We start from the raw sequence: 24,567 nt of genomic DNA, 5'->3' as shown, positions 1-24,567 counted from the left end.
AGACACTTGAATCTATTGTAAGCGGTTTAGGGGCAATATTGGTGGTAGTGTGTTTTTGGCGTTGGTTGTGAAAGTGCAGGTGGTTGTGGGGACGCGTTGTGAGCTTGCAGATCGGCTGTTTACCAAGAGGCAATGTTTATGTGTGAAGGTGCTTCATTTGGCGTTGTTTTCATAGACCTTGTTGCTTGTAGGGCTCGCTTCGTGTGGCCTTGTTTTCATAGACCTTGCTGCTTGTATCTCGCGCAAAAGCTGGCAACGCTGCGCAGTTTGATCTCCCATTGTTTGACACATTAACGCTAATAATAAGCTGAGATTTGATGAAATTGAAAAACGGGCTTCGCAGTTGCGTTCAGATGGTAATGGTCAATGGCTGTGTGCAAATTCAGATCAAGTGCTCCAAGCACTGAGGAGAACCAGCACACATTTTTGCTCACATTTTTTGCTCTCGCCAAGGTCGGTCGACCACAGAGGTTTGTCAAATTATAGGAGGATCAATAACATGTAGGTGATACGTATGTCTATCAACTGTGGTTTTATTGAAAGGCAATGTTATTTATATTTATTTATTTAGCTGTCAATGTTATTTCGCCTGCACACACACAAGCATTTGCAACATAATAGCAAGAATAGGAATACCACGATAACGCAATGATTATGAACCAGCAACAGATTCCACATACCCAAAACCGTTGGAGGGTTCTTTTCCCAAGCTGAAATCTGTGCTTAAACTGCAAGGCTGCATGGCTGTATTGTTGAACACATACACAGCTTAACGTCGGGAAAGTTACACAACTCACTCGCCCAGGTAGTGTCAATAATACTACCGTAATCGTAACAAAATTCAGAATCACAGCGCTGCCTGTTTCGGATTCCGCACGTTAAAGTATATTCATTCATTTGTTTGTCTATTTATTAACTGCTACTGTAGTCTTACCCTGCGGTACATGAAAAACTCCTGTTACAGTCATCGATCAATTTCAACCTGGTGTTTGCACTTTCTCCATTTACAGTCCGTACATCTATATAAACGTTCAGATTTCAAATCTAAATTGTTTACCCTATGGCCACGGATGTTAAAATTATGCACGGGACTCTCAAAAGTACCCGTATATTCTGTATTGTTCAATAAAAAGCATTTTAATCCGATCGGTGGCCATTTTATCATAGAGTTATAATGTATCAGAGTGCAACACCTACCAACCGATAGGGTCGCTTAGTTGAAAGCATATGGAGAAAATTGAAATAATGTCATGCACATTTTTCCAGTGCATAGCCTACTGCAGGCCTTGTTGACTAGATTTAGAAGAGATTTTGATGACTACATTTAGAAGAGATTTTTAAGCTATTGCTGCTGAAATGATTGATTGAGAGTTTGCCAGGCCTGGGTGTGACTAACTTGCACCAAACAGAGTGGAGTGGGTGGGGCTTAGCGAAGGGTCCATTAGGGGTTCAGTGTCTTGCTCAAGCTCACAGCCGGTCTACCATTATTTACAAGCAACTTCACAGAAAAACAAGCCCAATGTGGCTTATAATAAGCAGACCTGGCAACGCTGCAGACAGGGACAAAGGAGTGCGCACGATTGCATTGGGGATAATGGCTTGCGCAGCCTTCTCTTAAAAGGCAATGGCATGTGGCACGGTGATTAGTTTTATTAATGTAACGCCCAAACCACACCTATGCATAATGTAACGGGAAGTGCAGGTGTTTTGGGGGTACGGCAGGTGTCCCAAAATTGCAACTTTTGCGGGGAAACGCCCCTTCCGCAGTCCTAAATCCCAAATTAGTGGGTTTAGCCAGTTCGGCCCTTTATTGATAGCCTCGCGTGGCCAGACTATATCATGGATATGAGTCTAAGGGGCGGCATCAAAATAATGGCTCTGGATGCAATTGGTTAGAACTACAACCAACTACCAATTACAGTCTCCCATATTTGAATACTGGGCCCTGATTGGTCACCCCAGACTTCGGGAGCAGGAAATGCATTCACAACGGAGCGGTGCCAGACCGCCGAGGGCAATTTTTTTTGCACTGGCAGATTCATCTGGTCCCAGGCTACTATATTGAGCCCCTCGTCTCTAATGTTCTGGTGGATTTGTCCGACAATTGCTCACTTAAACGCTAGGACAGATCCACCGGACTATAACACACACACACACACACACACACACACACACACACACACACACACACACACACACACACACACACACACACACACACACACACACACAGACAGACAGACAGACAGACAGACAGACAGACAGACAGACAGACAGACACACAGACACACACACACACACACACACAGTATTCTTCTTGTAATTAGTGGAAGGTAAAGGCAGTTCTATCAGAAACTGGATAATAAAACTTATTTTAATTTACTATCCCTTTTCTTTTTTGTTTCCTACATTTAAAAAAATACAAATTATTTCAAAAGCTTTTCAAATTGTTCAAAAACAAACCACAAATTGATATTTCTTCCCCCCCCAAAAAATCAAGAAATTCCATAAAGAAATAGACCTTTAAGTAGTGAAAATAGCACAAGCTCACAACGCGTTGCAATGCGACACGTTGAGCTTGTAGATCTGTTATTTTCACTACTTTAGTGTGACACTCTGTTTAATTACGGCTTTATTTTACGGGGGAAAAAAACTATGGAGATATGAGGTTTCTGCCCGACACGATAGTCGGAATTTACAAAGAGCTTTGTTAATGAAACCCATCTGTAGCAGTGAGATTTGAATCATGTCACACACGCACGCACGTACGTACACACACAGACACACACAATGCACACACACGCGTTCCACCCAAAAACTAACAAAAAAACAATGCAAGCAGATTGAAGAGTTACGTTTAATAACAAAGATATCAAAGATAGAAACAGTTTCAGTGTCCAGTCATCTGTTCATTAACCCCTTCCTGTCTTGGTTTGCAGTTAAATTGGACGTCTAAGACATCTGTCGTCGGCATTGTATCACTACGACTCATTTTACATGATATTTTACTTTACGTTTAACCTTGAACCTGAAAATAACAAATCTATACAAGTTCACAGTGTGTTGAGAGGTGTGAACTTGGCCATGTTGACTGCTCCGTCGCCCCCTAAAACCCCCCTTAAACAATGAATATTTATTCAAATATTAGAAGGACGGAAATGTTTAATAGAGGGGTCTTCAACGTTTTTCAGACCCCTTAGCTAAGAGACAGATGAAGCAGGGACCCCCACTACATATTGTATGAAATTGTGTTGCAGATTAAACTTTTCAATATATTTCTGCATAGACTTAATTGACAGCTCTATCATTGGGTAGCGTTGTGTTCGATTCATGGTAATGTGTATTTTCAGACAGTTAACCACTTAAACCCTCAAAACTTGCACTTGGTCTGCTCTTTTTTCCCTCTACGCCAAACCTCTTTGCCAAAAATAGCCGATTGGCTATTTTCGTCTCAGAATAGGGATGCTGGGTTAATGGGTTAAAGATTTGGCAGCCCCCATGTAGTAAATATGAGGACCCCCTAGGGGTCTTGGACCCCTGTTGAAGACCCCTAGTTTAATAGACTAGGCAACTACAATCACACTTCCCTAGCATCTTTCCTATTTCCTCCCACTTCTCTATAGCTCCACCCACCACCCTCCTCCCAAATATCTGTTATTAAAATTTTAAAAAAAGCCATGCTAAGGGGCCGTGCACCCAGGGAGAGCCTTGCCGCTTTTTGAGCTGACAGCAGCAGTCTTCCTTGTATTTCTAGGTGCGCTCCTCTTCCGAGCGCCGAGCATTGCGCAGATTCACACTTCAGCGATCCCGGTGTTATTTTTTGGGTGCAGTGCCCTGATATCCACAGTGTGGATTCCACACTGTGTGAACACTAAGGACATGATATCGACACTGTGTGTGAGCACTATGGACATGATATCCACACTGTGTGAACGCTATGGACATGATATCGACACTGTGTGTGAGCACTATGGACATGATATCCACACTGTGTGAACGCTATGGACATGATATCCACACTGTGTGTGAGCACTATGGACATGATATCCACACTGTGTGTGAGCACTATGGACATGATATCCACACTGTGTGTGAGCACTATGGACATGATATCCACACTGTGTGAACGCTATGGACATGATATCCACACTGTGTGACCACTATCCATGATATCCACACTATGTGTGAGCGCTATGGACATGATATCCACACTATGTGTGAGCGCTATGGACATGATATCCAAAGAATAATAAAGCATCTATATATGTGACCAAATTTGACTGGGAGACAGTCACCTAGCATTTTTTCATTTTCATTTTTTCATGTCATATGAAAGCAGGGAATCATATAAAAAATAATGATATATTGGTTAATAAGATTGAGTGAATAGTTTTGAAACTACAGCTTATATAACTGAAGTCAAGTTAAAACTCTTCAGTAGAGAAAAGACCAGTTGAATGGATCTCATTCAAAGATTAGCCTGGGCAGCATATCTTTTCGTGTCTATGATCCGGTCGGGAGCGGAAGTAACTCTACGTCACCAGGCGCGCCATCCGCGTCATCAGGTGGCCGGACGGGCAGATCCGGAAAGACGTCACCCAAAACTAGGTCCGTCCTAATAAAATCCTTGATGCGGCATAGTTTAGCTTATTTTTTTAATATAAATGTGCGTGCACTATCCGGAGACTATTTAGCGTCTGTATTATTCCACAGGGAAATTCTATTCCATTTAAATAGGGATTGGGGAACCAAAACAAAGCGGCACCGCAAAACCGGATGGGCAGAATCCGGAAAGAGGATTCTTTTCTTTTTTTTCCAGTAGGCGTGGCCTAGACCGGATCATATGCAAGGGATAATGCATGGGGAGGTAGTCATTATTGAAATTTAAAGCCCTGAAGGGCGATTAACCACCGAGGCGAAGCCGAGGTGGTTAATCGCCCTGAAGGGCTTTAAATTTCAATAATGACTACCTCCCCATGCATTATCCCGCTTATTACACGGCTACTTAATAAATACATAAATACATTTACCCAAAAGTAACAACAAAACGAAGTATTTCCTTGCTTACGGCAATGAAAGTATTCCATAAGTATTGGGCTGGGCGGACAAGTTTGCCTCGCAAAAACAAATGACGAAATGGAAAAAAACTCGCCCCAAAACACACTCGCCCCCCATTCTATTTACTGCCGATTTGCCTGTAATACCGCCGGATTTGCCCCGGGGCGACTATGTTTTGGGGCGAGCGTTTTGGTATTCCCCCGTTGTTGTGCCACGATAAACAAGGAAGTGCAGTGGATCAAATAGAATGACTTTTCGGTTATTGCATCGTCTATTTCTCACTTCAAATGTTTTCAAAAACATTCTTGAGAGCAACGTTTAGTTGTAAATGACATTGGTTGTTTGTTTACATGGCTGTCTATGTTGGATAAAGCATAAAATCAAGCAGCTCAGGTTGATATGAGCAGGTGTTCTGAGTCTCTGATTACACAGTTTCCTCGTCGGTCTCACCGGTCATTATCATCGGTCATTATCCAGAAATAATGACCGATGACTGACCAATCAGAATCGAGCATTCAACCAAGCCGTGTAATAAGGGTCTTTAATAACGCATACCAGGCTTTCCTCCGAGGTGGAAAGACTGGTGACGTGAGGTTATTCAAAGATAGTAAACAGGGCTATCAATCCCATCATGCATAGCGGGATTTGCATATCCTTTGTTTAATGGTTTAGGGTTAGGCTCTCTTTGTCATGTATGCTCTCTGAGACCAAGTGTTTGCCACTGCCCCCTGCTGGAACCGGCTGGTTCCAGTGACCAGGAGGTCTTAACTAAGATACCTTTTCACAACAGTTTTAACAAAATATGATTGTTTATACATCTTTATTTGACATTCTCATTAGACACAAGCCAACAGACTAGTGATACCTTTCAAAACGATCGGGTAGAAATCGCGGATTTTACCGCGATTCCACGATGTTTGGATGGAAACTGAGGATTTTGTTAGCAATGCTAGTACATGCTAGCTCTAACCTTATATTTTAATGCATGTTTATGCATTTATTTCATATTTACATGTCGATTTAAGCTCTGAAATTTCTGACATACTCTGGTATGTGAAGAGTCTAACTGGGCTATAAACTCATTTTGTGTAAAAAATGGGCACAAGCGAGATGACTGTCCTCCAGTCAAAAATGGTCACATATGGACATGATATCCAAAGAATAATAAAGTATCAATCTATGGACATGATATCCAAAGCACTCCTCAGCTCAAAATGTGTTTCTCTGTGGACACGACCCCCTCACCCACACACCTCTGAACATGTAGAAAAATCATAACCCAAAACAAAACATGACATTTACTAGAATAACCCCAAATAAAATAACATGACATTAACTAGAATAAATCATGAAATGACATCAACAGGGACACCTTGGGAGTCCAGCGGTTCCCAAACGTTTTAGCTCGAGACCCAAAATGAGACATGTGATGTCTCCCCCCGGGGACCCAAACTAGTGAAAATAGCAGATCTACAAGCTCACGAAGTGCTGCAACGTGATGCAAGCTTGTAGATCTGCTATTTTCACTAGTTCTTAATTATAATTTTTTATATGGAATTTCTTTGATTGTATTTTTAAATGTAAGAACATTCTTGATTCAATGATTTTTTTTAAATGTAGGGGTAAAGAAATATTATTTTGGACTTTTTTTAAATAAAAAAGATGAAAATAAAATGACTACTACTACTACTACTAATTAAATAAAGAATGGGTCCCGAGCCAGTGTTTGTGGACCACTGCTGTAGACAACCACAAGGTCTCTCTGGTCCATTGATGGTAGCATGCTTCTGTTAAAGGCAGGTGACATGCAGGATATGACATCACATGCTAGTTGGTAGCCATAGTGCCTTAGCTCAGCGGTTCTCAAACCTTTGATGCCACAACCCCCCCCAAAATACAAATATTTGAACTGGGGACCCCCCAAAATAATCATATTTGAACTGGGAACCCCCCACCCTGACTAGCACTTGGAATTGTAGGAGTTGAGGCATTACATGTTGTTCCACAGATACATGTGAAAATAGCTGAGGCATTGTAAGCTTGTAGATCGGCTATTTTCTAAATTGTTACCTCTTTCTTATGTAACATTTGGCCAATGTTTTTATAGTATAGTGTGTTGACTACTTATGATGCAGTAATGGTCTTGTTTTTATTTATTTATTCTTCATTTACAAGGTATTAAAAGACTTTTAAGACCTTTATTAATTGTCACTTTAGAAATGTGCAGATACCCTGTATACACGTATGCTGTATGTTGGTTTGTTTACTGTTGACTGAGGAAACAATGTTGCACATTAAGCTAATCATCTGTGGACCACCTTAGGGGGTCCCGGCCAACAGTTTGAGAACCACTGCCTTAGCTAGCTCTGTACTTTGTCCCACCACTGACCCCCCCCCCCCCCCCCCCCCCAAAAAACCCACACTTTCCACCTCCACACAACAACAACAACAACAATACAACATTAATAACAATAGAGGGGGAAAAAAACTAAACAGATTAGGTCGACAGAGAAGTCGATTTCTCATTGGTTGATAAATTCATGCATCAATATATTAATTTCCAAAAACCCTAAGCAACCAATCAGACACATTTGAGTCTTAAGCGAGGATTTCAAACCACCAATCACCATGTACAGTACAGTACGGACTGAGAGAATTCAACCAATCACCAGCTGACCCCGCCCGCCCCCTATAGGGAGAGGCGGGGTCTAGATCCTCTTGCTGCGGTTGTGATTGGTTCATTCCTGTCGGAGAGAAGAGGTGTTTCTTTAAGGAGTTGTAAACACTTCCTGTTTTGGAACGAAACAGACACACATGTTATTGTTACACAATAAAGGCACGCACGCGCACGCACGCACACACGCACACCCACACACACAGTTAAAACAATAAGACCATTAGGGGGAAAAGGATTTTTTCAAATGCTAGTTTCCAGATGTAACGTATTTTATTGACTGGGGATGAAATGTTCATTATCAATATCACACCAAATACAAACCTTTTCTGGATCAGGGCCCACTTTAGAAACCTGAAAGCGTTCGCGGCCCACCCACCTGACCACGTCTAAACACGTGTCAAGTGGTCAGGTGGGTGGGCCGCGTGCATTTTCAGAGCATGTTTTATGTTAACTCATTTACTGCCAAGAACAACTTTAACGACTTTTTTCCCCATAGGCCCAGACTGCCAAGAACTACTAAAACGACTTTTTGAGAAAACAAAAAAAAAGATAAGATTTGTTTTTCTCACACAGAACCCAAGATATCGTGATCCGAAGATTTGCTGCTCCATTTACTTCTTGGTTAACTTATTACTTAAAAATCCTGTATCTCGGCTCCTGTGTACTTTTTTCTTACTATGTATTTTTGCAGCCAGAAATAAGTTTGGCAGTGAATGAGTTGAAGGGATATTTCACTTTCAAAAAAATGTTGAGACATTTTATCGTCTACTCAGGCTTTTGTGTTTCACCCCAGACGCCCCCTTCCTATACAAACCCTTGTAACTTCAAACTCCATTTTAACCATGTTAGATTAATCGGAAACATCCGTCCTCGGTTCTGGTGACTGATGTTGTCCTTCTAATACGTGAGGAGACCGTGTTTTTTCAATTTCTTTTTTCATTTATTTTGAAGATTTGTTTCGGAAAATGAAAAAATGGATACAATAAAAAAAAAATGAAATAAATGAAAAAAAGTAATCGAAAAAACACGGCCCCTCACGTATTAGGAGGGCAGGATGGGTCACCAGAACCAAGGACGGGTGTTTGTGATGAATCTAACATGTTAAAAATGGAGTTTGAAGTTATAATGGGTTTGTATAGGAAGGGGGTGTGTCTGATAATGAGAATATCAAATATTTAAATACTGAATCAAGCAACTCAAAAACTGTCTGGGGGGTTCTCAAAAGCCTCAAAAGCAGCAGATCTACAAGCTTGAATTTGCGCCGTGTTTCCAGCTTGTAGATCTGCTACTTTTGCTATTCTTGAATTTGAATCCTGACAGAGACGACACGTACGATATGAAGATAATGTTGAAAAGGAGTAAAGCGCTCCTTTAAATGGTGTCGTGCACAAACAGGGACGTGCTGGCCACTGGGAAATTTGGGAAAATTCCAGAACGGCCGCGCCATTTACGGGCCGCCAGACGGCCGGTGGGCCACCCAAGACAACTGCAGCATTTTTTTTTTTTTTTAATTGAAACATTTTAGAAAATCCCAGAACTGAATTTTGGTCCCAGCACGCCCCTGTGCACAAATATAGCAGATCTACTAACTCGGCTGAAAAATCATTCGCAATTTGGCCCAAAACAGTCATGCCAGAATGAAATGTTTCACTGTTGTAGCTTTACTGGACCACAGTTATGATACTCCATTAGTTTATTAAAAGCTATTTGTTTTTTTATAATCTATTAGTTTGATTGACTTCAAGTTTGATTCCACCTCTATTTCAGATTGTTGTTTTATAGGAGTCACGATTCGCCTTATCCAGGATTCAATTCCACTTTTGATCTTAAGGTCACAATTCGATTCAATGTTTAAAACATCCTTTTTTACAGCACTATATCATTATTCATTGTTAGGCTGTTGAGTCTTGATTTGTAAAGAACAACACGTTTCTCTGTCCTGCTATCCTACTATAAAATGAAGAAAGATGTTATATTGTGTATGTGTTATTCTCCAGCAGGTGGGGGTGGCTTCACCTGTTTGATCATTTCTCCGGTCCTCTCGATGACGATGGTTTTCTCGTCCCTGATGGGAGACGTGGCCAGATAGTCGTCACCTAGGAGACCCAGGATGGGATACTGGTTCCTGTACCTACACACATGTACACACACACACACACACACACACACACACACACACACACACACACACACACACACACACACACACACACACACACACACACACACACACACACACACACACACAGCTCATTACCGTTTTCAAAAGGGATTCATATTTTATCTACACTTTTTTTAAAAGAATACAACAGCCCGAAGGCATAGGTGGCGGGTGAGCTCGACAATTGGGAAGGCTGGGGATCGGCCGCGGCTGGGGATCGGCCGCGAAGTTTTTGGTTACTTTATTTCGGTTATAAGGTTAGGGTTAGGGTTAGATTAGGGTTAGGTTTTTTAATTCATATTTCTGCCTGATTTTACTGATTTATTATTAATTCCCAGAATTTCCCAGCATAACATTTCGGAAGGCTTAGCCTACCCTAGCCTTCATTACCCACCGCCTATGGCCGAAGGGCTGACACAGAAAAAAACAAGATAACAAATAACCACTTAAAAACAGATACCTACACAATGACAGTCGATAACACAAAAAAACTAAAGATATAAGTAAAGAAAGAAAAGACAGAGAAATTATGGGATGTTTACCTCTTAGTGATGGTTGTCTTGGTAACACTCTTGGAGCTGTCGGTTCTCTCCTGCTTCAGTCTCTTGATCTCCTAAAGGTCACACAGAGGTCAAACAAGATTTACATGTTTTGATATTATTAGTTTCCATTATAGATTCCATTATAGCATGCTAACTTTCCAGGAATGGAAAGGCTGCAGTTTCTATTAGCTTGGATTCCCCCATCGATGATGTCACTGGTAGCCAGGTTTCTGAACTGTCCACAAACCACCAATGAGACACAGAGTGAGTAGACAGAAATGGTGCCATCTTATAATGAGCAATAGTGAGGACCAATTATATGAAGATAAGGTTGAAGATGGGTGAAGTGCTCCTTTAATTATTGATTAATGGTGAACTAATGTGCGCCGTTTCCTGATAAAGGGACAAGCTCATCTTGTCTGCGCAATCATTCTATTGAATGGGTCACCACTTTTGGTGTGACACACAGCTGACGGTATTACTGGTCTTGTTTTTATTACATTAACTTGTTGCACCTGTGAGACATGGCAGAGATTGAGAGAAGACAGAGAGGTTGCCGTGGAAGTATTCACACTATCTTTGGATGTATTGGTGAAAGGAGGAGAACGTCAATGCAAATTGGCCTTGATGATTGATGAAGCCCAGCACAGCTCACAAGAGTTACTTTTAAAGGAGAATTCTGCCTATGATTTTATGATATCATAGGACGAGTGGTACAGTAGAAACAATTCATAACTCCATCCTGAATCAACCGCAGCTAAAAAACAGTGGGACTCGTGTATTTTATGTTTTTGTCCCAGATGGGCCACTGTAGACTTTGCAAAGTGACGTATATTGATTACTGACCTCCTCCTGGGTGGATATTATGGTCTGTCGTTGCTCCAACATGGACAGAAGTTCAGAGATCTTCAGCTGAAGAGATTTATCTGAAGAAGAACGATCACATGACTTTACCTCCAACTGGAGTCTGGACACCTGAGACTGAGAGAGAGACATAGAGATAGAGAGCGAGAGACAGAGAGATAGAGATAGAGATAGAGATAGAGAGAGAGAGAGAGAGAGAGAGAGAGAGAGAGAGAGAGAGAGAGAGAGAGAGAGAGAAAAATGAAGAACAATGCAACAGCATACAGCCTCTACATAAGCTTTGCATTATGCAGGACAAAATGAATAAGAAGATAACACAGTAAGCATGTCAGATAGAGTCCTTTCTGTAATGAACTGTTGTTACTTCACAGATAATTAAGACTATTGAACGAGTAGAGTGACAATTTTATTTCATTGTAAATCTTCACGGCTACTAAGATCATCTTAAGGTCCGTACACACCGGGAGCGTTTATTTGGTGCAATTAATGTGCGTTAATTCAATGAAGGAGGCATCTCACCAAATGAATAGTTTGATGTGAAACAATGGTGACTCATTTCCGTTTCATTCATCGGCGTCGTGCATTACCTGTAGACGTTGCACTTCAGTGTTTCTGTCCGTCTTGATGCTGTTCAGTTGCTCTTCATACTGTCGCCTCAGAGCTTCAGTTTTCACCAGGAGAGAGTTGCTGCTCGAAGCGCTGGACGCACTGGACAACTACAATGTAGACAATTGAATGAATTTGTGGGATGAGGAGCACAGCTGAGTATGTGGGTTGATGTATTGATGTATTAACGTTTGTGTCTGCATGTGTTAAAGGAGTAGTTCACCGACTTAAAACTTATTTTCTATCACATCCCATGAAGTCTTTTCAAGTCAATTCATGGAGAAGTTCTTGTCGCATTCCTGAGCCAATAATTTGATGACCGGCAGAGTAGGAGACTCAAAGAGTTTCCTACCGAGTCTGCTATTTACCGATGACCCGGTCATCGACTTATTGGCTCAGGAACGCGACGTGTAATTGATAGAAAATAAGTCATTTCTTTAAGGGTAAACTAGTTTAGTTTCAGTTCACTCAACGTCCTGCATGTGTGCCATGCTTGACCAACGACCATTGAGTCGGAATACTGATATATTATTGATTTCAGCTGTCACAATTCCAAACATACAAACATGACCCGCTTTAATTACTTCAGTCTATATTAGTAACTTAATGACTAGTATTAAAATACTATTGTCTTTTTTACGTCCAATGTATTTGTATTTAAGTTCATAAGGTTAACATAAGTATAACTAAATGCATTTGAAATTAAATTAAAATGTTACTTTTCAGGATTCCAATTCCAAAATAGCAAAAAAAAATCTGGATTCCAATTAAAAATAGCAAAAATAAAATATAATTGTAGATAGGCTATTTTTGCTACTTTTGTGTGACAGAGAATGGCATTTTAAAAAGTTTGAATATGGAGATAAGAGGTGTCTGCCTGACAGTATATCCAATGTTGCCCTCTGGAGGGAGTGTGGAAATAATAGTGGCCCTCCCCTGAGTTAGACAGACAGACAGACAGACAGACAAACAGGTACCTTCTGCCTCAGTAGATTGTTGTCTCTCTCCATCGTGCGGACGGTTCCCTCCAGTTCTTTGATCTTAAATTCTCGTCCAGAATCGTTCGATCGGCAGCTCATTAAATCTGTCTCTAACGACCTTAACGACGCACTGCTGTCCTTCAGAGACGTCTGCACACACGCACACACACAATTTCACTTTTATATGTATTAGCATGACAGTATGAATTATGATGCTTTTTACAGTTTAGATCGGACAGTTCGCGCGCGCGCACACACACACACACACACACACACACACACACACACACACACACACACACACACACACACACACACACACACACACACACACACACACACACACACACACACACACGGTACCTGCAGCTGCCTGTTGTTCTCTCGTAGGGCCTCTAGGAGACGATCATACTGCACCGCCTGATCAGACTTAAAACTGAGATCTCTCTCTAGAGACTCCTTGTCACTCTCTAAACGCTGAGACACAGACAGACAGAGAGACAGAGAGCGAGAGAGAGAGAGAGAGACAGACAGACAGACAAAGAGAGAGACAGAGACAGAGAGAGAGTCAATTTTATCTATTAAGCACATTTCAAAACAACCAAAGGCTGACCAAAGTACTGCACAGCAAGACAACAGACAAAGACATTGAAATACAGTGCATACAGTGCCAATAGCTGAGTCTAAAACACATCGGAGTTTAAAAAAAGTGTCCAAACATTTCTCCATAAAGGCAAGAGATTTTTGAAAAGGCCAAAGGGAGAACAGGTGTGTTTTAAGTAATCTTTTTTTTTTAAATAATCCAAAGAAGGTGCAGAAACAAGTCCCCAGGATATTTTGTGTTATCCTTTTAGCGTTCATGTCTGACTATACCTCTTGCTGTTTACATTTCTGACTAATAAAGTATTCAATCATTCGATCAATAAAAAAACCTAACCAAAAGAGTTCCACAATGTTGGAGCAGCGACCGAAAAGGCACGGTAACCTTTCAAATGGGTGCATGGGACTTTGAGGAGCTGCTAATCTGCTGATCTAAGCCTGGTGGTGTTGGGATGGGGCGAAGCAGCTCAAATATATATACGGTGGTACCAGCCCATGTTGGGCTTTAAAAAACAAATAGTGACATTTTCAAATCAATTCTGTTTTTCACAGGAAGCCAGTGAAGGGAAGCCAAACTGGGAGTGACTGGCGCCCCACTGTGGGTCTAGCAGCAGCAAGCAAGGTTTCTCTTTTCAGCCTGTGACCCCCCAAAACTATCCTATTTGAACTGGGGACCCCCCCCCCACCCTGACAAGCACTTGGAGTTGTAGGCATTACATTTAGCTTGACTTGGCTTCACAGATAAATATTGCTCACAGCGCCTCGCAGTGCGAGGCGTTGTGAGCTTGTAGTTCGGCTATTTTCACAATGTTTTTAAACTTGGGGTCCAAGACATAGAAATGCCATTAAATGGGGGTCCATAGCCCTAATGCATGTCAAACTGGGGGTCCTTGAAATTAAAATGGTTGAGATTCACTGCTAGAGCCGTAAAAAAAAAAACGCTCTTATGGGGGTCCCTGGCATATCTTTTCAAATGGGGGTCCGCGGGCTAACAACTGTCAATTTGGGGGTCCTTGACATAAAAACGTTTGCGAACCACTCCACTACACAGTACAAACTCACTTTCGATCCCTGATACTGTCTGTTCTCAGCGCATAAGCCAAACTGCACACGTTGGGTGCTCATATTCCCCTACGGGTATGGTCTAGTAGGGCTAAACAGGTCTTAAGTCCTTAAATTGTAACTTTAGAAATGTGCAGATACCCTGTATACACTTATACTGTATGGTTTGTTTACTGTTGAGTGACAAAACAATGTTGCACATTAAGCTGATCATCTGGGGACCCCCCTGGGGGAAATGAGGGCATGGATGACTTTTTCCAGACAGACAGACAGAGCTGCTGGTTGATAGAAAGGATTCGATTTTGTGGCAACTTGTCGAAAACTTGGACGAAAACTCCTTTGACAACAGCATTGATCTGTTATTGACTCTGCTATTTAAGGGCTTAGTCTAGGAGCACACACACATTTTTGTCATGTGAGGTGGTGGTATTATTTCTCGTTTTATTGTCGTTGAAAAACAGGAGGGAGAGTTTGGATGAGATGGAAATGTAAAACATGTCTTCACAGCATGATGTGATGTGATGTCATGTATGAAGCTCACCTTCAGGTCACCAGTGAGGTGAGACAGTTCTTCTCTCAGGCTGCTGAATGTGGACAACAAGAGGCGCATCGACCTGTCTGCCGTTAGACGAGTCTGAGAGACAGACAGACTTAATTGAAACACATTGTACTGTGATATTAGTTTATTTGACTGATGAGTCAAATTATTCTGCTGCATTCAGGTGTCACGGTCAAATTCTACCAACTAAACTAGGTCAAATAAGGTGAACACGTGTTACTTAGGCTTGTTTTTCATGACCACAATGTTAGATCTCTGTAGATAGCAGCCAGGTTATTTAGACAGATGCTAGGTTCGTTGTTAATAGGTTCAATGTAAAGATGATTATTTTGATAGAATACTGCTCAGGCTGATGCTAGGTCACCAATTCAAGAAGGTTCTGAAATTGCTTCTCTTAACCACCAAATACTTTCCATATGGTCTGCCTAATATAATATAATATTTTCCATAGAAGTTTACTTTGTTGTTTCTTTCTTTGTTATATTGTCGATATTGGTATTTTTTGTTGTGTTTCTTCATCTGTATGACATGTCTATAAATGTTTAATTTGTAATAGATGTGTATATTCCACATTGATGTCATTTTATCCTATGAATGTACAAATATTCCCGGAGAATGCCACTTCTCAAGCCGCTGGAGGGTTTTTAGGCATTCTCCTTCATCATGTTCTTGTAAGTGAAAATAAATAAATAAACAAACAAACACACAAAGGTTCATTGTTACTTTACCTGTGAACCTACTTTACTGAGGCACTACACTGTCTCTCTGCATTCTATGTATGTGTTTACCTTGATTATTGTAAGCCACTCTCATCTCAGAGTGTCTGCTAAATGCCTACATTGTAAATGTTGATGAGAAAGTGTTGGAACAATAGGGCAATATATGTTGAAGGTTTGCCAGTGGAATAACGGCATAACCAACTGGAGAGTCAAAACAGATTCAAGATGATTGATGTGATATTGAAGCTCATGGCAGGGTTTCAAGAAATGCAGCTTAAAATAATCTTTGTACAGACTGTGCATGCTTCTGCATGCTCAGAATAATGTTGACATTAGATGTCATGCTCATAACCTGACATAACATGTTGACATCAGATGTTGACAAAACTCTCTCTTTTCTTGTTGTTGTTGTTGCAGATCCAATTGGAACACACGATTATTATAATATTTGTTTTTACATTCCTCAAAAAGTAACAGTTTTGGACATTTCTGCCTGACAAATGCCTACATTGTAAAATGTGATGTGTATATTGTGTAGCAGTGTTACCTTGAAGTCGACACCGGGGTCCAGCTGGTGCTTCCTGTCAGAGGAAAACACACAATGAACGAGATGGGAGGGACAGGGTGTGTGTGTGTGTGTGTGTGTGTGTGTGTGTGTGTGTGTGTGTGTGTGTGTGTGTGTGTGTGTGTGTGTGTGTGTGTGTGTGTGTGTGTGTGTGTGTGCGTGTGCGTGTGTGTCTTCAGTGCTCATTACGTGTCCATCATTCACATAATGTACTTTAAGAACAGGATTATATTTTTTGTAAAAGGAGTTGTTGTGTCTCTCCACATGGAGTGAGGAGACAGCCATTTGTTTCACCTGGCTGCGTGCTACAGCTACTCTGCTAGAGCTGCAACCAAAATATCCGATCTACAAGCTCACAACACATCACACCCATTGTGAGCTTGTAGATCATGTGTTAATTTTAGCGACTAAAACTGCGATGAAAAATATTCTTTCGATGACTAAAACTATGACTAAATAAATTGTCAATTTCCTCATGTAAAACTAGACTAAAATGTTAGGGAGGGACTATAGTGGAGAAGAGATCCAGTAGAACTAAGACAAGTCATGTTATGCTCGAAATAGACGAATACTCGGACTACCGGTCAACCGCATAGGGTTAAAGTGGTTAAGAAGCAGCAATCTACGAGCTTGTAGATCGTATAGTTTTAGGCATGCAGCTATTTATAAGCCAGGCATTACGACGCCATCACGACGTCGCCAAGATACATATTAGTCGACTAAATCACCTGTAGATGTCCAGCTTGAAGCTGGTCTTATCTTGAAGCGCAAAGTCTGTGAGGAAAACAGCATTGCACCGCGACGACGCCAGACCAAATGGCCGAAATGTATACGGGGTTGAAGTGGTTAATGTATGTTTTGTAATAATAATCAATATCTACAAAGTAGGGGTGTGCCGATATATCGTCCCGCGATATATCGCGATACGTTTTCGTGACGATATGTATCGTTTTGGAAAAAAAAATATCGTTTTGATTTTTTTTTTTACAATCATAATAATCAGGCATGCAAACAGCCCCGAGGTGAAAAGGGTGACAACATGTTGTTGTTTTTTCGGGTGAGGTGTCACACTATTGCCCTATTTGGATTCAAAACGGCTATTGTAGCTGAAAAGCTACAAGTTTGCATGTCTGAATAATGCAAAAACAGAATTATTTGTTTGCATTTGCTTTTTTTCTCCCCCATGTATTTTCATAATAAAAAAAGTGTGTATCGTATCGAAATCGTATCGAAGTTGTGAGCCAAATATCGTATCGTATCGTTTGGTGAAATTAGTGTATAGGCACATCCCTAAAGTAACCAGTAACTAAAGTTTTCAAATCATTGTAGTGGAGTAAAAGTACAATATTAGCCTCTGAGATGTAGTGGAGTAGAAAGTACTGAAAATTGAAAACATTCCAGTAAAGTAAAAAATACCTCAAAATTGTACTTGAGTAAATGTACTTAGCTACTTCACACCACTGTACACATCGCATAAGCCAAAGTATGCAAATCCTTTGAGTCCTCGTTAGCTCTTATTACTATCATCCATCTTACCGTCCTTGTATCTTGCTAACGTGCTCAGAGATGATGGAGTGCAGGTCACAGTTCTTGCGGTAAACCTCGGCCAGCAGCTCCCCGAAGAAGCGCGTGTCCATCTTGTCCAGAGGGGGCGCTATGGCCGCCTCCGCCCGCCGCTCCATCACCCTGTGCAGGACGGCGGGCTTCACCACGCTGACGATCTCCACCTCCTCCACCTCCACCACCTCCTCAGACTCCTGCTCCTCCTGGTGCTCGTCTAGCACCACCTAGTGGAGAGAGAGAGAAGTGTAAACAGGTTTATTTACAGAGCAAGTTCATAGTGGAAATAAAGAATATAAAAAATAAAAGCACACATTGTTTGCCTTGAATAACAATATTTACTAGAAATGTAAATTACAGCACTAGCTTAACGGTGAGATTAATGAATAATTTTGGTTAAAGCAACGGAATTGTTTCTGTACGCACATTTGTTAACCCTTTAAGACCAGGAAAGCATCATTTGTGTCATTTTAAGATTTCTCTGGCTATTCAAAAATAGCAGATCTACAAGATTGTAGCGCGGCACTACGAGCTTGTAGATATGCTATTTTTGAAAAATGTGTTGTTAATATTTTTTTAAGCGAACATTTGTAAAACATTTAGTTCCAGGGACCCCGAGAAGCAAATATTTGAGTTACAAATGTCCACTTAGAAAAACATTATAATATTTGTACACATTTGCTTTGGCTATTCAAAAATAGCAGAGCATAGCGCAGCACTCGGTGCCGTGCTACGAGTTTGTAGATCTGGATTTTTTCTATAGAAACTTAAATGACAGAGATGCTTAAATGACAGAGATGTCTCAACCTCCTCCTGTGTGTTGGCTAGTGAGGAGTGTCCTAGCGAGACCTGACAGAATGGGTTTCATTTGGAGGCAGTATGACGTTTGGAGCCAGTGTGACATTGTCTTTTAAGGGGTCTATAGACAGCTATCACCAAAATCTGAGTACCTCCCAAAAGCTTCAGTACCTCCCAAAACAAACTGATACGACGACTACTTCTCCGCCTAAAGCCCATCACCCCATAGCCTGACACTCAGCCTGAATTTTCATTTCGTTTCACTCCATTATTCAGTCTGAAAGCCCTCTCAGTGCAGACATTTTCTGAGGTGGGGGCATGGCCAAAGTTGGACTCTTTGGCGATTGGTTCATATTGGATTATCCCGATCCCGATTCGTCGTGCAGATTTTCAACCGAGAAACCCCCGCCTTCGACACCGTCACCAGCAGTGTTGTGCCTGAACGCGTTCAATGAACGATCGTTCATGAACTCGTTCATATTTTGGGCGAACGTGAACTGAACGTACTGTATATCCGATAGATGAACGTTATCGTGAACGCGTTCATTCTGGCGTTTGTGAACGGCGTTCTCTCTTCGTTCAACTTCGTTCAAGAGTGTCCCAAATTTCCATGGTTACATCGGTTTGTCATGTTGTATTTCATCCTATTCTGTGTTTCCGAGGCGTCTTGAACGCACCATCAGCCAAAAAAAGAGAAAAGCAAGGCTATGTCTAACATTCATATGCGCAGCGCTGACTAGTCAGAGCAGCACAGACAGTTACGGCCACTCGGCCAGGGCGAAGAGCTGACACCTTATCCGCTCTGCGAAGCTCATTTCCCGGCCACAAGCATTTGGAAGTTGAATTGTGTCTCTTCCAAAGTATCGGTGTTGTTTCCTTGGCTTCACTGCCGACAAAATTAACTTGAAGCTGGGCTGAATTAATAAGTAAACACCGCGGAACGGCGAAATGAGTTTGGGATCATGTCACAACAACAACGTGGCTGATGCGTCGTAGCACCGTAGCCTAACAGCCGACTTTAGGACGGTAGCCCCGGCCCCCGAACCTCTGAATGACCGTCATATTGTAGTCTGGACGTCCGACCCGACTTTATTTTGGCATTAAAAGTGGACTTCTGCACCTGGCTTTTGATGTTAACAGTGTCATACACTCACTTTGACAAGCCCCCAGCCCCCCCCAAGATGAATGAAAATCTTTAGAAAATAGCAGATCTACAAGCTCACTGTGTTGCACCGTGACCTGTTGTGAGCTTGTAGATCGGCTATTTTCCAATAGCCACAACTTAAATAGGGCTGAAGTGATTCATGTATTTGTAAAATCTACAAAGTAACTACTAAAGTTTTGAAATAATTAAAAATAAAGTACAGTACTTGAATAAATGTGCTTAGTTACTTTACACCACTGGAAATAATAAATATAGGGTGCTTTGTGTATGTACACCAGAGAGGATATAATGTATAAGAAAATTAAATAAATAACATTGGTTTTATAATGAATTGGATAAATAATAAAAGTATAGTAATAATAATAAATAATATATTTGGATGCATCCTGCTCCATATACAATACAATGCACTGCTTTTCAGTTCATCATTCAAGTTTGAGCCAATAAAAAATATGCGATTAATATATGATTAATATGCGAATCATCGCACGATTAACTACACAAATCATGCGATTAATCGCGATTCAAAATTTTAATCGCCTGACAGCACTAATACATATTGAAAAAAAAAGAACGAAAAAGAACTGAACTAGTTCATTTTTTGAACCATGAACTTTAGTTCAAAATTTTGAATTATGAACTGAACTTTCAACTAGTTCATTTTAAAATTTGTGAACTGAACTTTGAACTAGTTCATATTTTAAGTGAACTTTCCCAACACTGGTCACCAGACCCTGAATGCGGCGAGGCAATCGATTCAGGGGGTGGAGCCAGGCTACATCACCCATCTAATTCCAACACACGTTGCTAGTGTGAGATGGCTCAGGGTGGAAGACAGGGTGCACCTTAATATCAATGGGATTGGTATAAGACAGTCAGAGGTTGAGAGCCCTTGCCAAACTACTTTTTTTCTGATTGATTGAATACTTTATTAGTCAGAAATGTAAACATCACGTGGTGCAGTAAGACATGAAGGCTATAAAGGATAACATAAAAAAAAGTCCAGGGGACTAATTTCCATTGTGGTCCTAAAGGGAGTCTCTCTCACACACACAGCCACTCCCTTGTAGCTGTCCTAGCGTGTTCAGGTATGGTTTATGATGATAGGTCATTACAGTGAAGTACAGCCAGACACACCCAGACTGACTGAAGTTCAAACACACATGTACGCACGCACGCACGCATACACACACCCCCACCCAGACCGACTGAAGTTTCACACACTTAAGGTCCTTGCAGACTGGTGCGTTTTTTTTGTTGCGTTTTATTAATTCGAAAAATGCAAAAAAAAAAAAACGTCACGCACAACATCCTTGCACACTGAGTCTGATGTTGCAATATTTTCGCAGAACAAAAAAAAAGGTCATGATCTTTTGGTTATGTCACTTGTGAAAAAAATTAAAAGGAAAAGACAATATTGTTGGGTTCATCCTATCATTCCATAAACAAGAAGGAGATTTTCACATGTTGTTGAAGAAGCTGTGGCATTATCCCGACCGTTTCAAAGTTTATTTTAGGATGTCAGTGGCCCAGTTTGATGCTTTGCAAGCAACACTGGAGCCACATATTAAACTTCCACGAACCAATTGATACTGAACAGCTGCCAGTATGTCTACGGTAGAGAGAGAGAGAGAGAGAGAGAAAGAAAGAGAGAGAGAGAGAAGAGACTAAGTGAGGCTTGAACTGGCGACCTTGAGATTGTGAGGCATTCATTTAAGGGAGACGCCATTGGCCCAACAGACAAGTAACTGTGAAAAAGGAGATCACACAGATGATACAGTTTCACGCAAATAGCTGAAAAATCCTGGGTTTAAGTGTTTTTCAAACTGCTCAAAATTGCGGACCATCTAAGGACGGAGCTTAATGGTCAAATCGATACGTGTGTTCCTCATGAGTCAAGGCACATGTGTAAGCAAGTTTCACGACTTTCGGCCAAACAAGGCATGACTTATGCCTGTTTAAAGTCTGCCTTTTCAAAAAATTGCTATAGCGCCCCCTTTTGGCCAATTGGAGTGAGATTGGTTTCAGTGATATTTGGAATGACCCTGTAAATTTCTGCAAAGTTTCAAAGAAATGTGAGTCTGCATGTATGTTTTAGGCACAGATGAATAATTTTCATAAAACTGTAATAGTTAAAATCTATCTCCTCCTGGGATTTTTGAGCAATCTGCACGAAACGTTTAACACTTGAACTTTGGACCACTGCCTACAAAAATTTCCAACGGATTTTCCATAAGTGAAAAAATGCAGAAGTTAGGAGCCAATGACTGTTTTACATATAATTCAAAATGGTGGGCGATCTAAAGGTCAGAGGTCAAAAGTCAGACCACAAAAGTTGTCGGGCATGAAGAGACGCATGTGTGTATCGAAGTTTCATGGTTGTAGGTCAAACAGGGCATGAGTTGTACCTGTTCAAAGTTGGCACTTTCAATTGAGTGCTATAGCGCCACCCTTTGACGAATGAGTGTGAGAATTATTTCTTGGTAGTTTTTCATGAGCATCTACCATATGGCCGAGTTTCGTAAAAAGCATATGCACGGTTAAGCCAGAACTGGCAAAAACAAGTATTTTTCAAACTGCTCAAAATTGCGGAAAATCTAAGGGCGGAGCTTAATGGTCAAATCGATACGTGTGTTCCTCATGAGTCAAGGCACATGTGTAAGCAAGTTTCACGCCTTTCGGCCAAACGAGGCATGACTTATGCCTGTTTAAAGTCTGCCTTTTCAAAAAATTGCTATAGCGCCCCCTTTTGGCCAATTGGAGTAAGATTGGTTTCAGTGATATTTGGAATGACCCTGTACATTTCTGCAAAGTTTCAAAGAAATGTGAGTCTGCATGTATGTTTTAGGCACAGATTAATAATTTTCATAAAACTGTAATAGTTAAAATCTATCTCCTCCTGGGATTTTTGAGCAATCTGCACGAAACGTTTGACACTTGAACTTTGGACCACTGCCTACAAAAATTTCCAACGGATTTTCCATAAGTGAAAAAATGCAGAAGTTAGGAGCCAATGACTGTTTTTCATATAATTCAAAATGGTGGGAGATCTAAAGGTCAGAGGTCAAAAGTCAGATGGTGAAAGTTGTTCAGCATGAGGAGACGCATATGTGTATCCAAGTTTCATGGCTGTAGGTCAAACAGGGCATGAGTTGTACTTGTTCAAAGTTGCCATTTTCAATTGAGTGCTATAGCGCCACCTTTGTACGAAAGATTGTGAGAATTATTTCTTGATCGTTTTTCATGACCATCTACCATATATCCGAGTTTCGTAAAAAGCGACAGCGCGGTTCAGCCAGAACTGCGAAAAGTGGCAGAAGTGACAGAATAAAGCGAATAATAAAACAGGTCCAGAGCTGAGCTCTGGCCCCGTAAATATTTCCAGAAAAAAAATTAAAGTCAAGTTCGAATCATACATTTTTCAAAATCCAAAAGATTTTACAATGAAATGACATTGAGTTTTACACCAACTGCTACATTTATAACCCAAAGATATTTAGTCTACACATTTTGGAAAAGGTTGTGTCATGGCATTTTCAATTACTCATGGTCATACCAACATGCATGTAAAATATGCAAGAATAACAATTCTGTAGCGTATTTCCTAAAATGGTAATACTCTTTTGAAAATGTACCTTTCTTAGTTTTCGCCGGCTGTCTCCCAACATTCACGTTGTGATCCATGACTGCTAGCATGGTACGGGCCAACATGGGAGTCATAAAAGAAGTGGATTCTTTTAGGACTGTATTTCAGCATGGAATTGTGGAATACTTCCAAAAATCCTAGAAGTAAATACAAAATCAAACAAACAAAAATAAATTGACTGATATTACACTTCATCTAGTAGTCTTCATTTGCCTGTTATGTTGAATGAATTTTCACACAGTCTTTGTAGACTTGAGATCACACCAGTATTTACCATGGGACCACAATCATACCTGTGTGTTTGAATTGTGCCATCTGTTTGAGGTCACGCAGGGCATTTGGGTCCACATTGGCCAAGATCTTTGCGCACCAGAGAACACTTGCATATACCCCCGATCCTATAGGTGGCGGCATTCACATAGTTGTTCGCCTGTGGACACAGACGTCATCAACTATGCGACAATGTTTGTGCTGGTCGTGCATAAATATAGGGTTGGGGAGAGAGTCAACGCACTGAGCGCACAGCGCAGTGGGTGCATCCACACATCTCCGTCAAGTTGCCGTACGGACACCGGAGGCCCCATCCACTCCCATGTTAAGTTTAAAACCGGAAGTACCGTTCCGTTTTTTTTTAACATGGGAGTGGACGGGGCTACCGTCACGTAGCGTACCGTTGCACGCTAGCGTACGGGCATGTGTGGATCCGATGTACCCAGTGAGCGCAGAAGTGAAGGCACAGACTGCTGTTTCTCATCTCTCATGTCTAAATAAAGTACATCAATCCAACGTCTTTTTTTTTTTTTACTCTCTTGGTGTGGGGATTATCTGCCACATGTATGTATCTGTTATAGAGAAATTGCATCATGAGTGAAACGGCTATAGTCCTTGGGAAACCATAAACCTACGTAGGCCTACATCTAAATGAGTTACCATATTTACTTACAAATTTCAAATTACAAAGCCTTATATTAAAGCTATATATTTCTAGAATGCATAGTACTCCAC

The 24,567-nt window shown here is 41.0% G+C and overlaps 1 protein-coding gene and 1 long non-coding RNA gene across 2 annotated transcripts; both read right to left on the bottom strand.

Moving 5' to 3' along the window:
* Positions 1 to 2,839: 2,839 nt before the first annotated feature.
* On the bottom strand, positions 2,840 to 6,580 carry LOC311056682. The gene is made up of 2 exons (XR_014601904.1): positions 6,198 to 6,580; positions 2,840 to 4,224 (listed from the first exon to the last, which is right to left on the bottom strand). It is a non-coding gene; the product is annotated as an uncharacterized lncRNA (long non-coding RNA).
* A 651-nt stretch (positions 6,581 to 7,231) lies between these two features.
* LOC311056781 (protein POF1B-like) lies at positions 7,232 to 19,813 on the bottom strand (the record flags this gene model as incomplete). The annotated part of the gene is made up of 11 exons (XM_084073587.1): positions 7,232 to 7,847; positions 9,752 to 9,866; positions 10,439 to 10,509; positions 11,285 to 11,419; positions 11,890 to 12,018; positions 12,886 to 13,038; positions 13,252 to 13,365; positions 15,092 to 15,184; positions 16,376 to 16,409; positions 17,930 to 18,180; positions 19,769 to 19,813. The coding sequence occupies 11 exons, from the start codon at positions 19,811 to 19,813 to the stop codon at positions 7,827 to 7,829; spliced, it is 1,161 nt and encodes a 386-aa protein (XP_083929713.1). The 3' UTR covers positions 7,232 to 7,826.
* Between the last annotated feature and the right edge of the window lie 4,754 nt (positions 19,814 to 24,567).

The sequence above is a fragment of the Gymnoscopelus microlampas genome (assembly GCF_963454915.1).
Source record: "Gymnoscopelus microlampas genome assembly, chromosome: 12".
Lineage (NCBI taxonomy): Eukaryota > Metazoa > Chordata > Actinopteri > Myctophiformes > Myctophidae > Gymnoscopelus > Gymnoscopelus microlampas.
The sequence above is the reverse complement of the archived record's forward strand: the minus strand, read 5'-3'. Positions and strand labels throughout refer to the sequence as shown.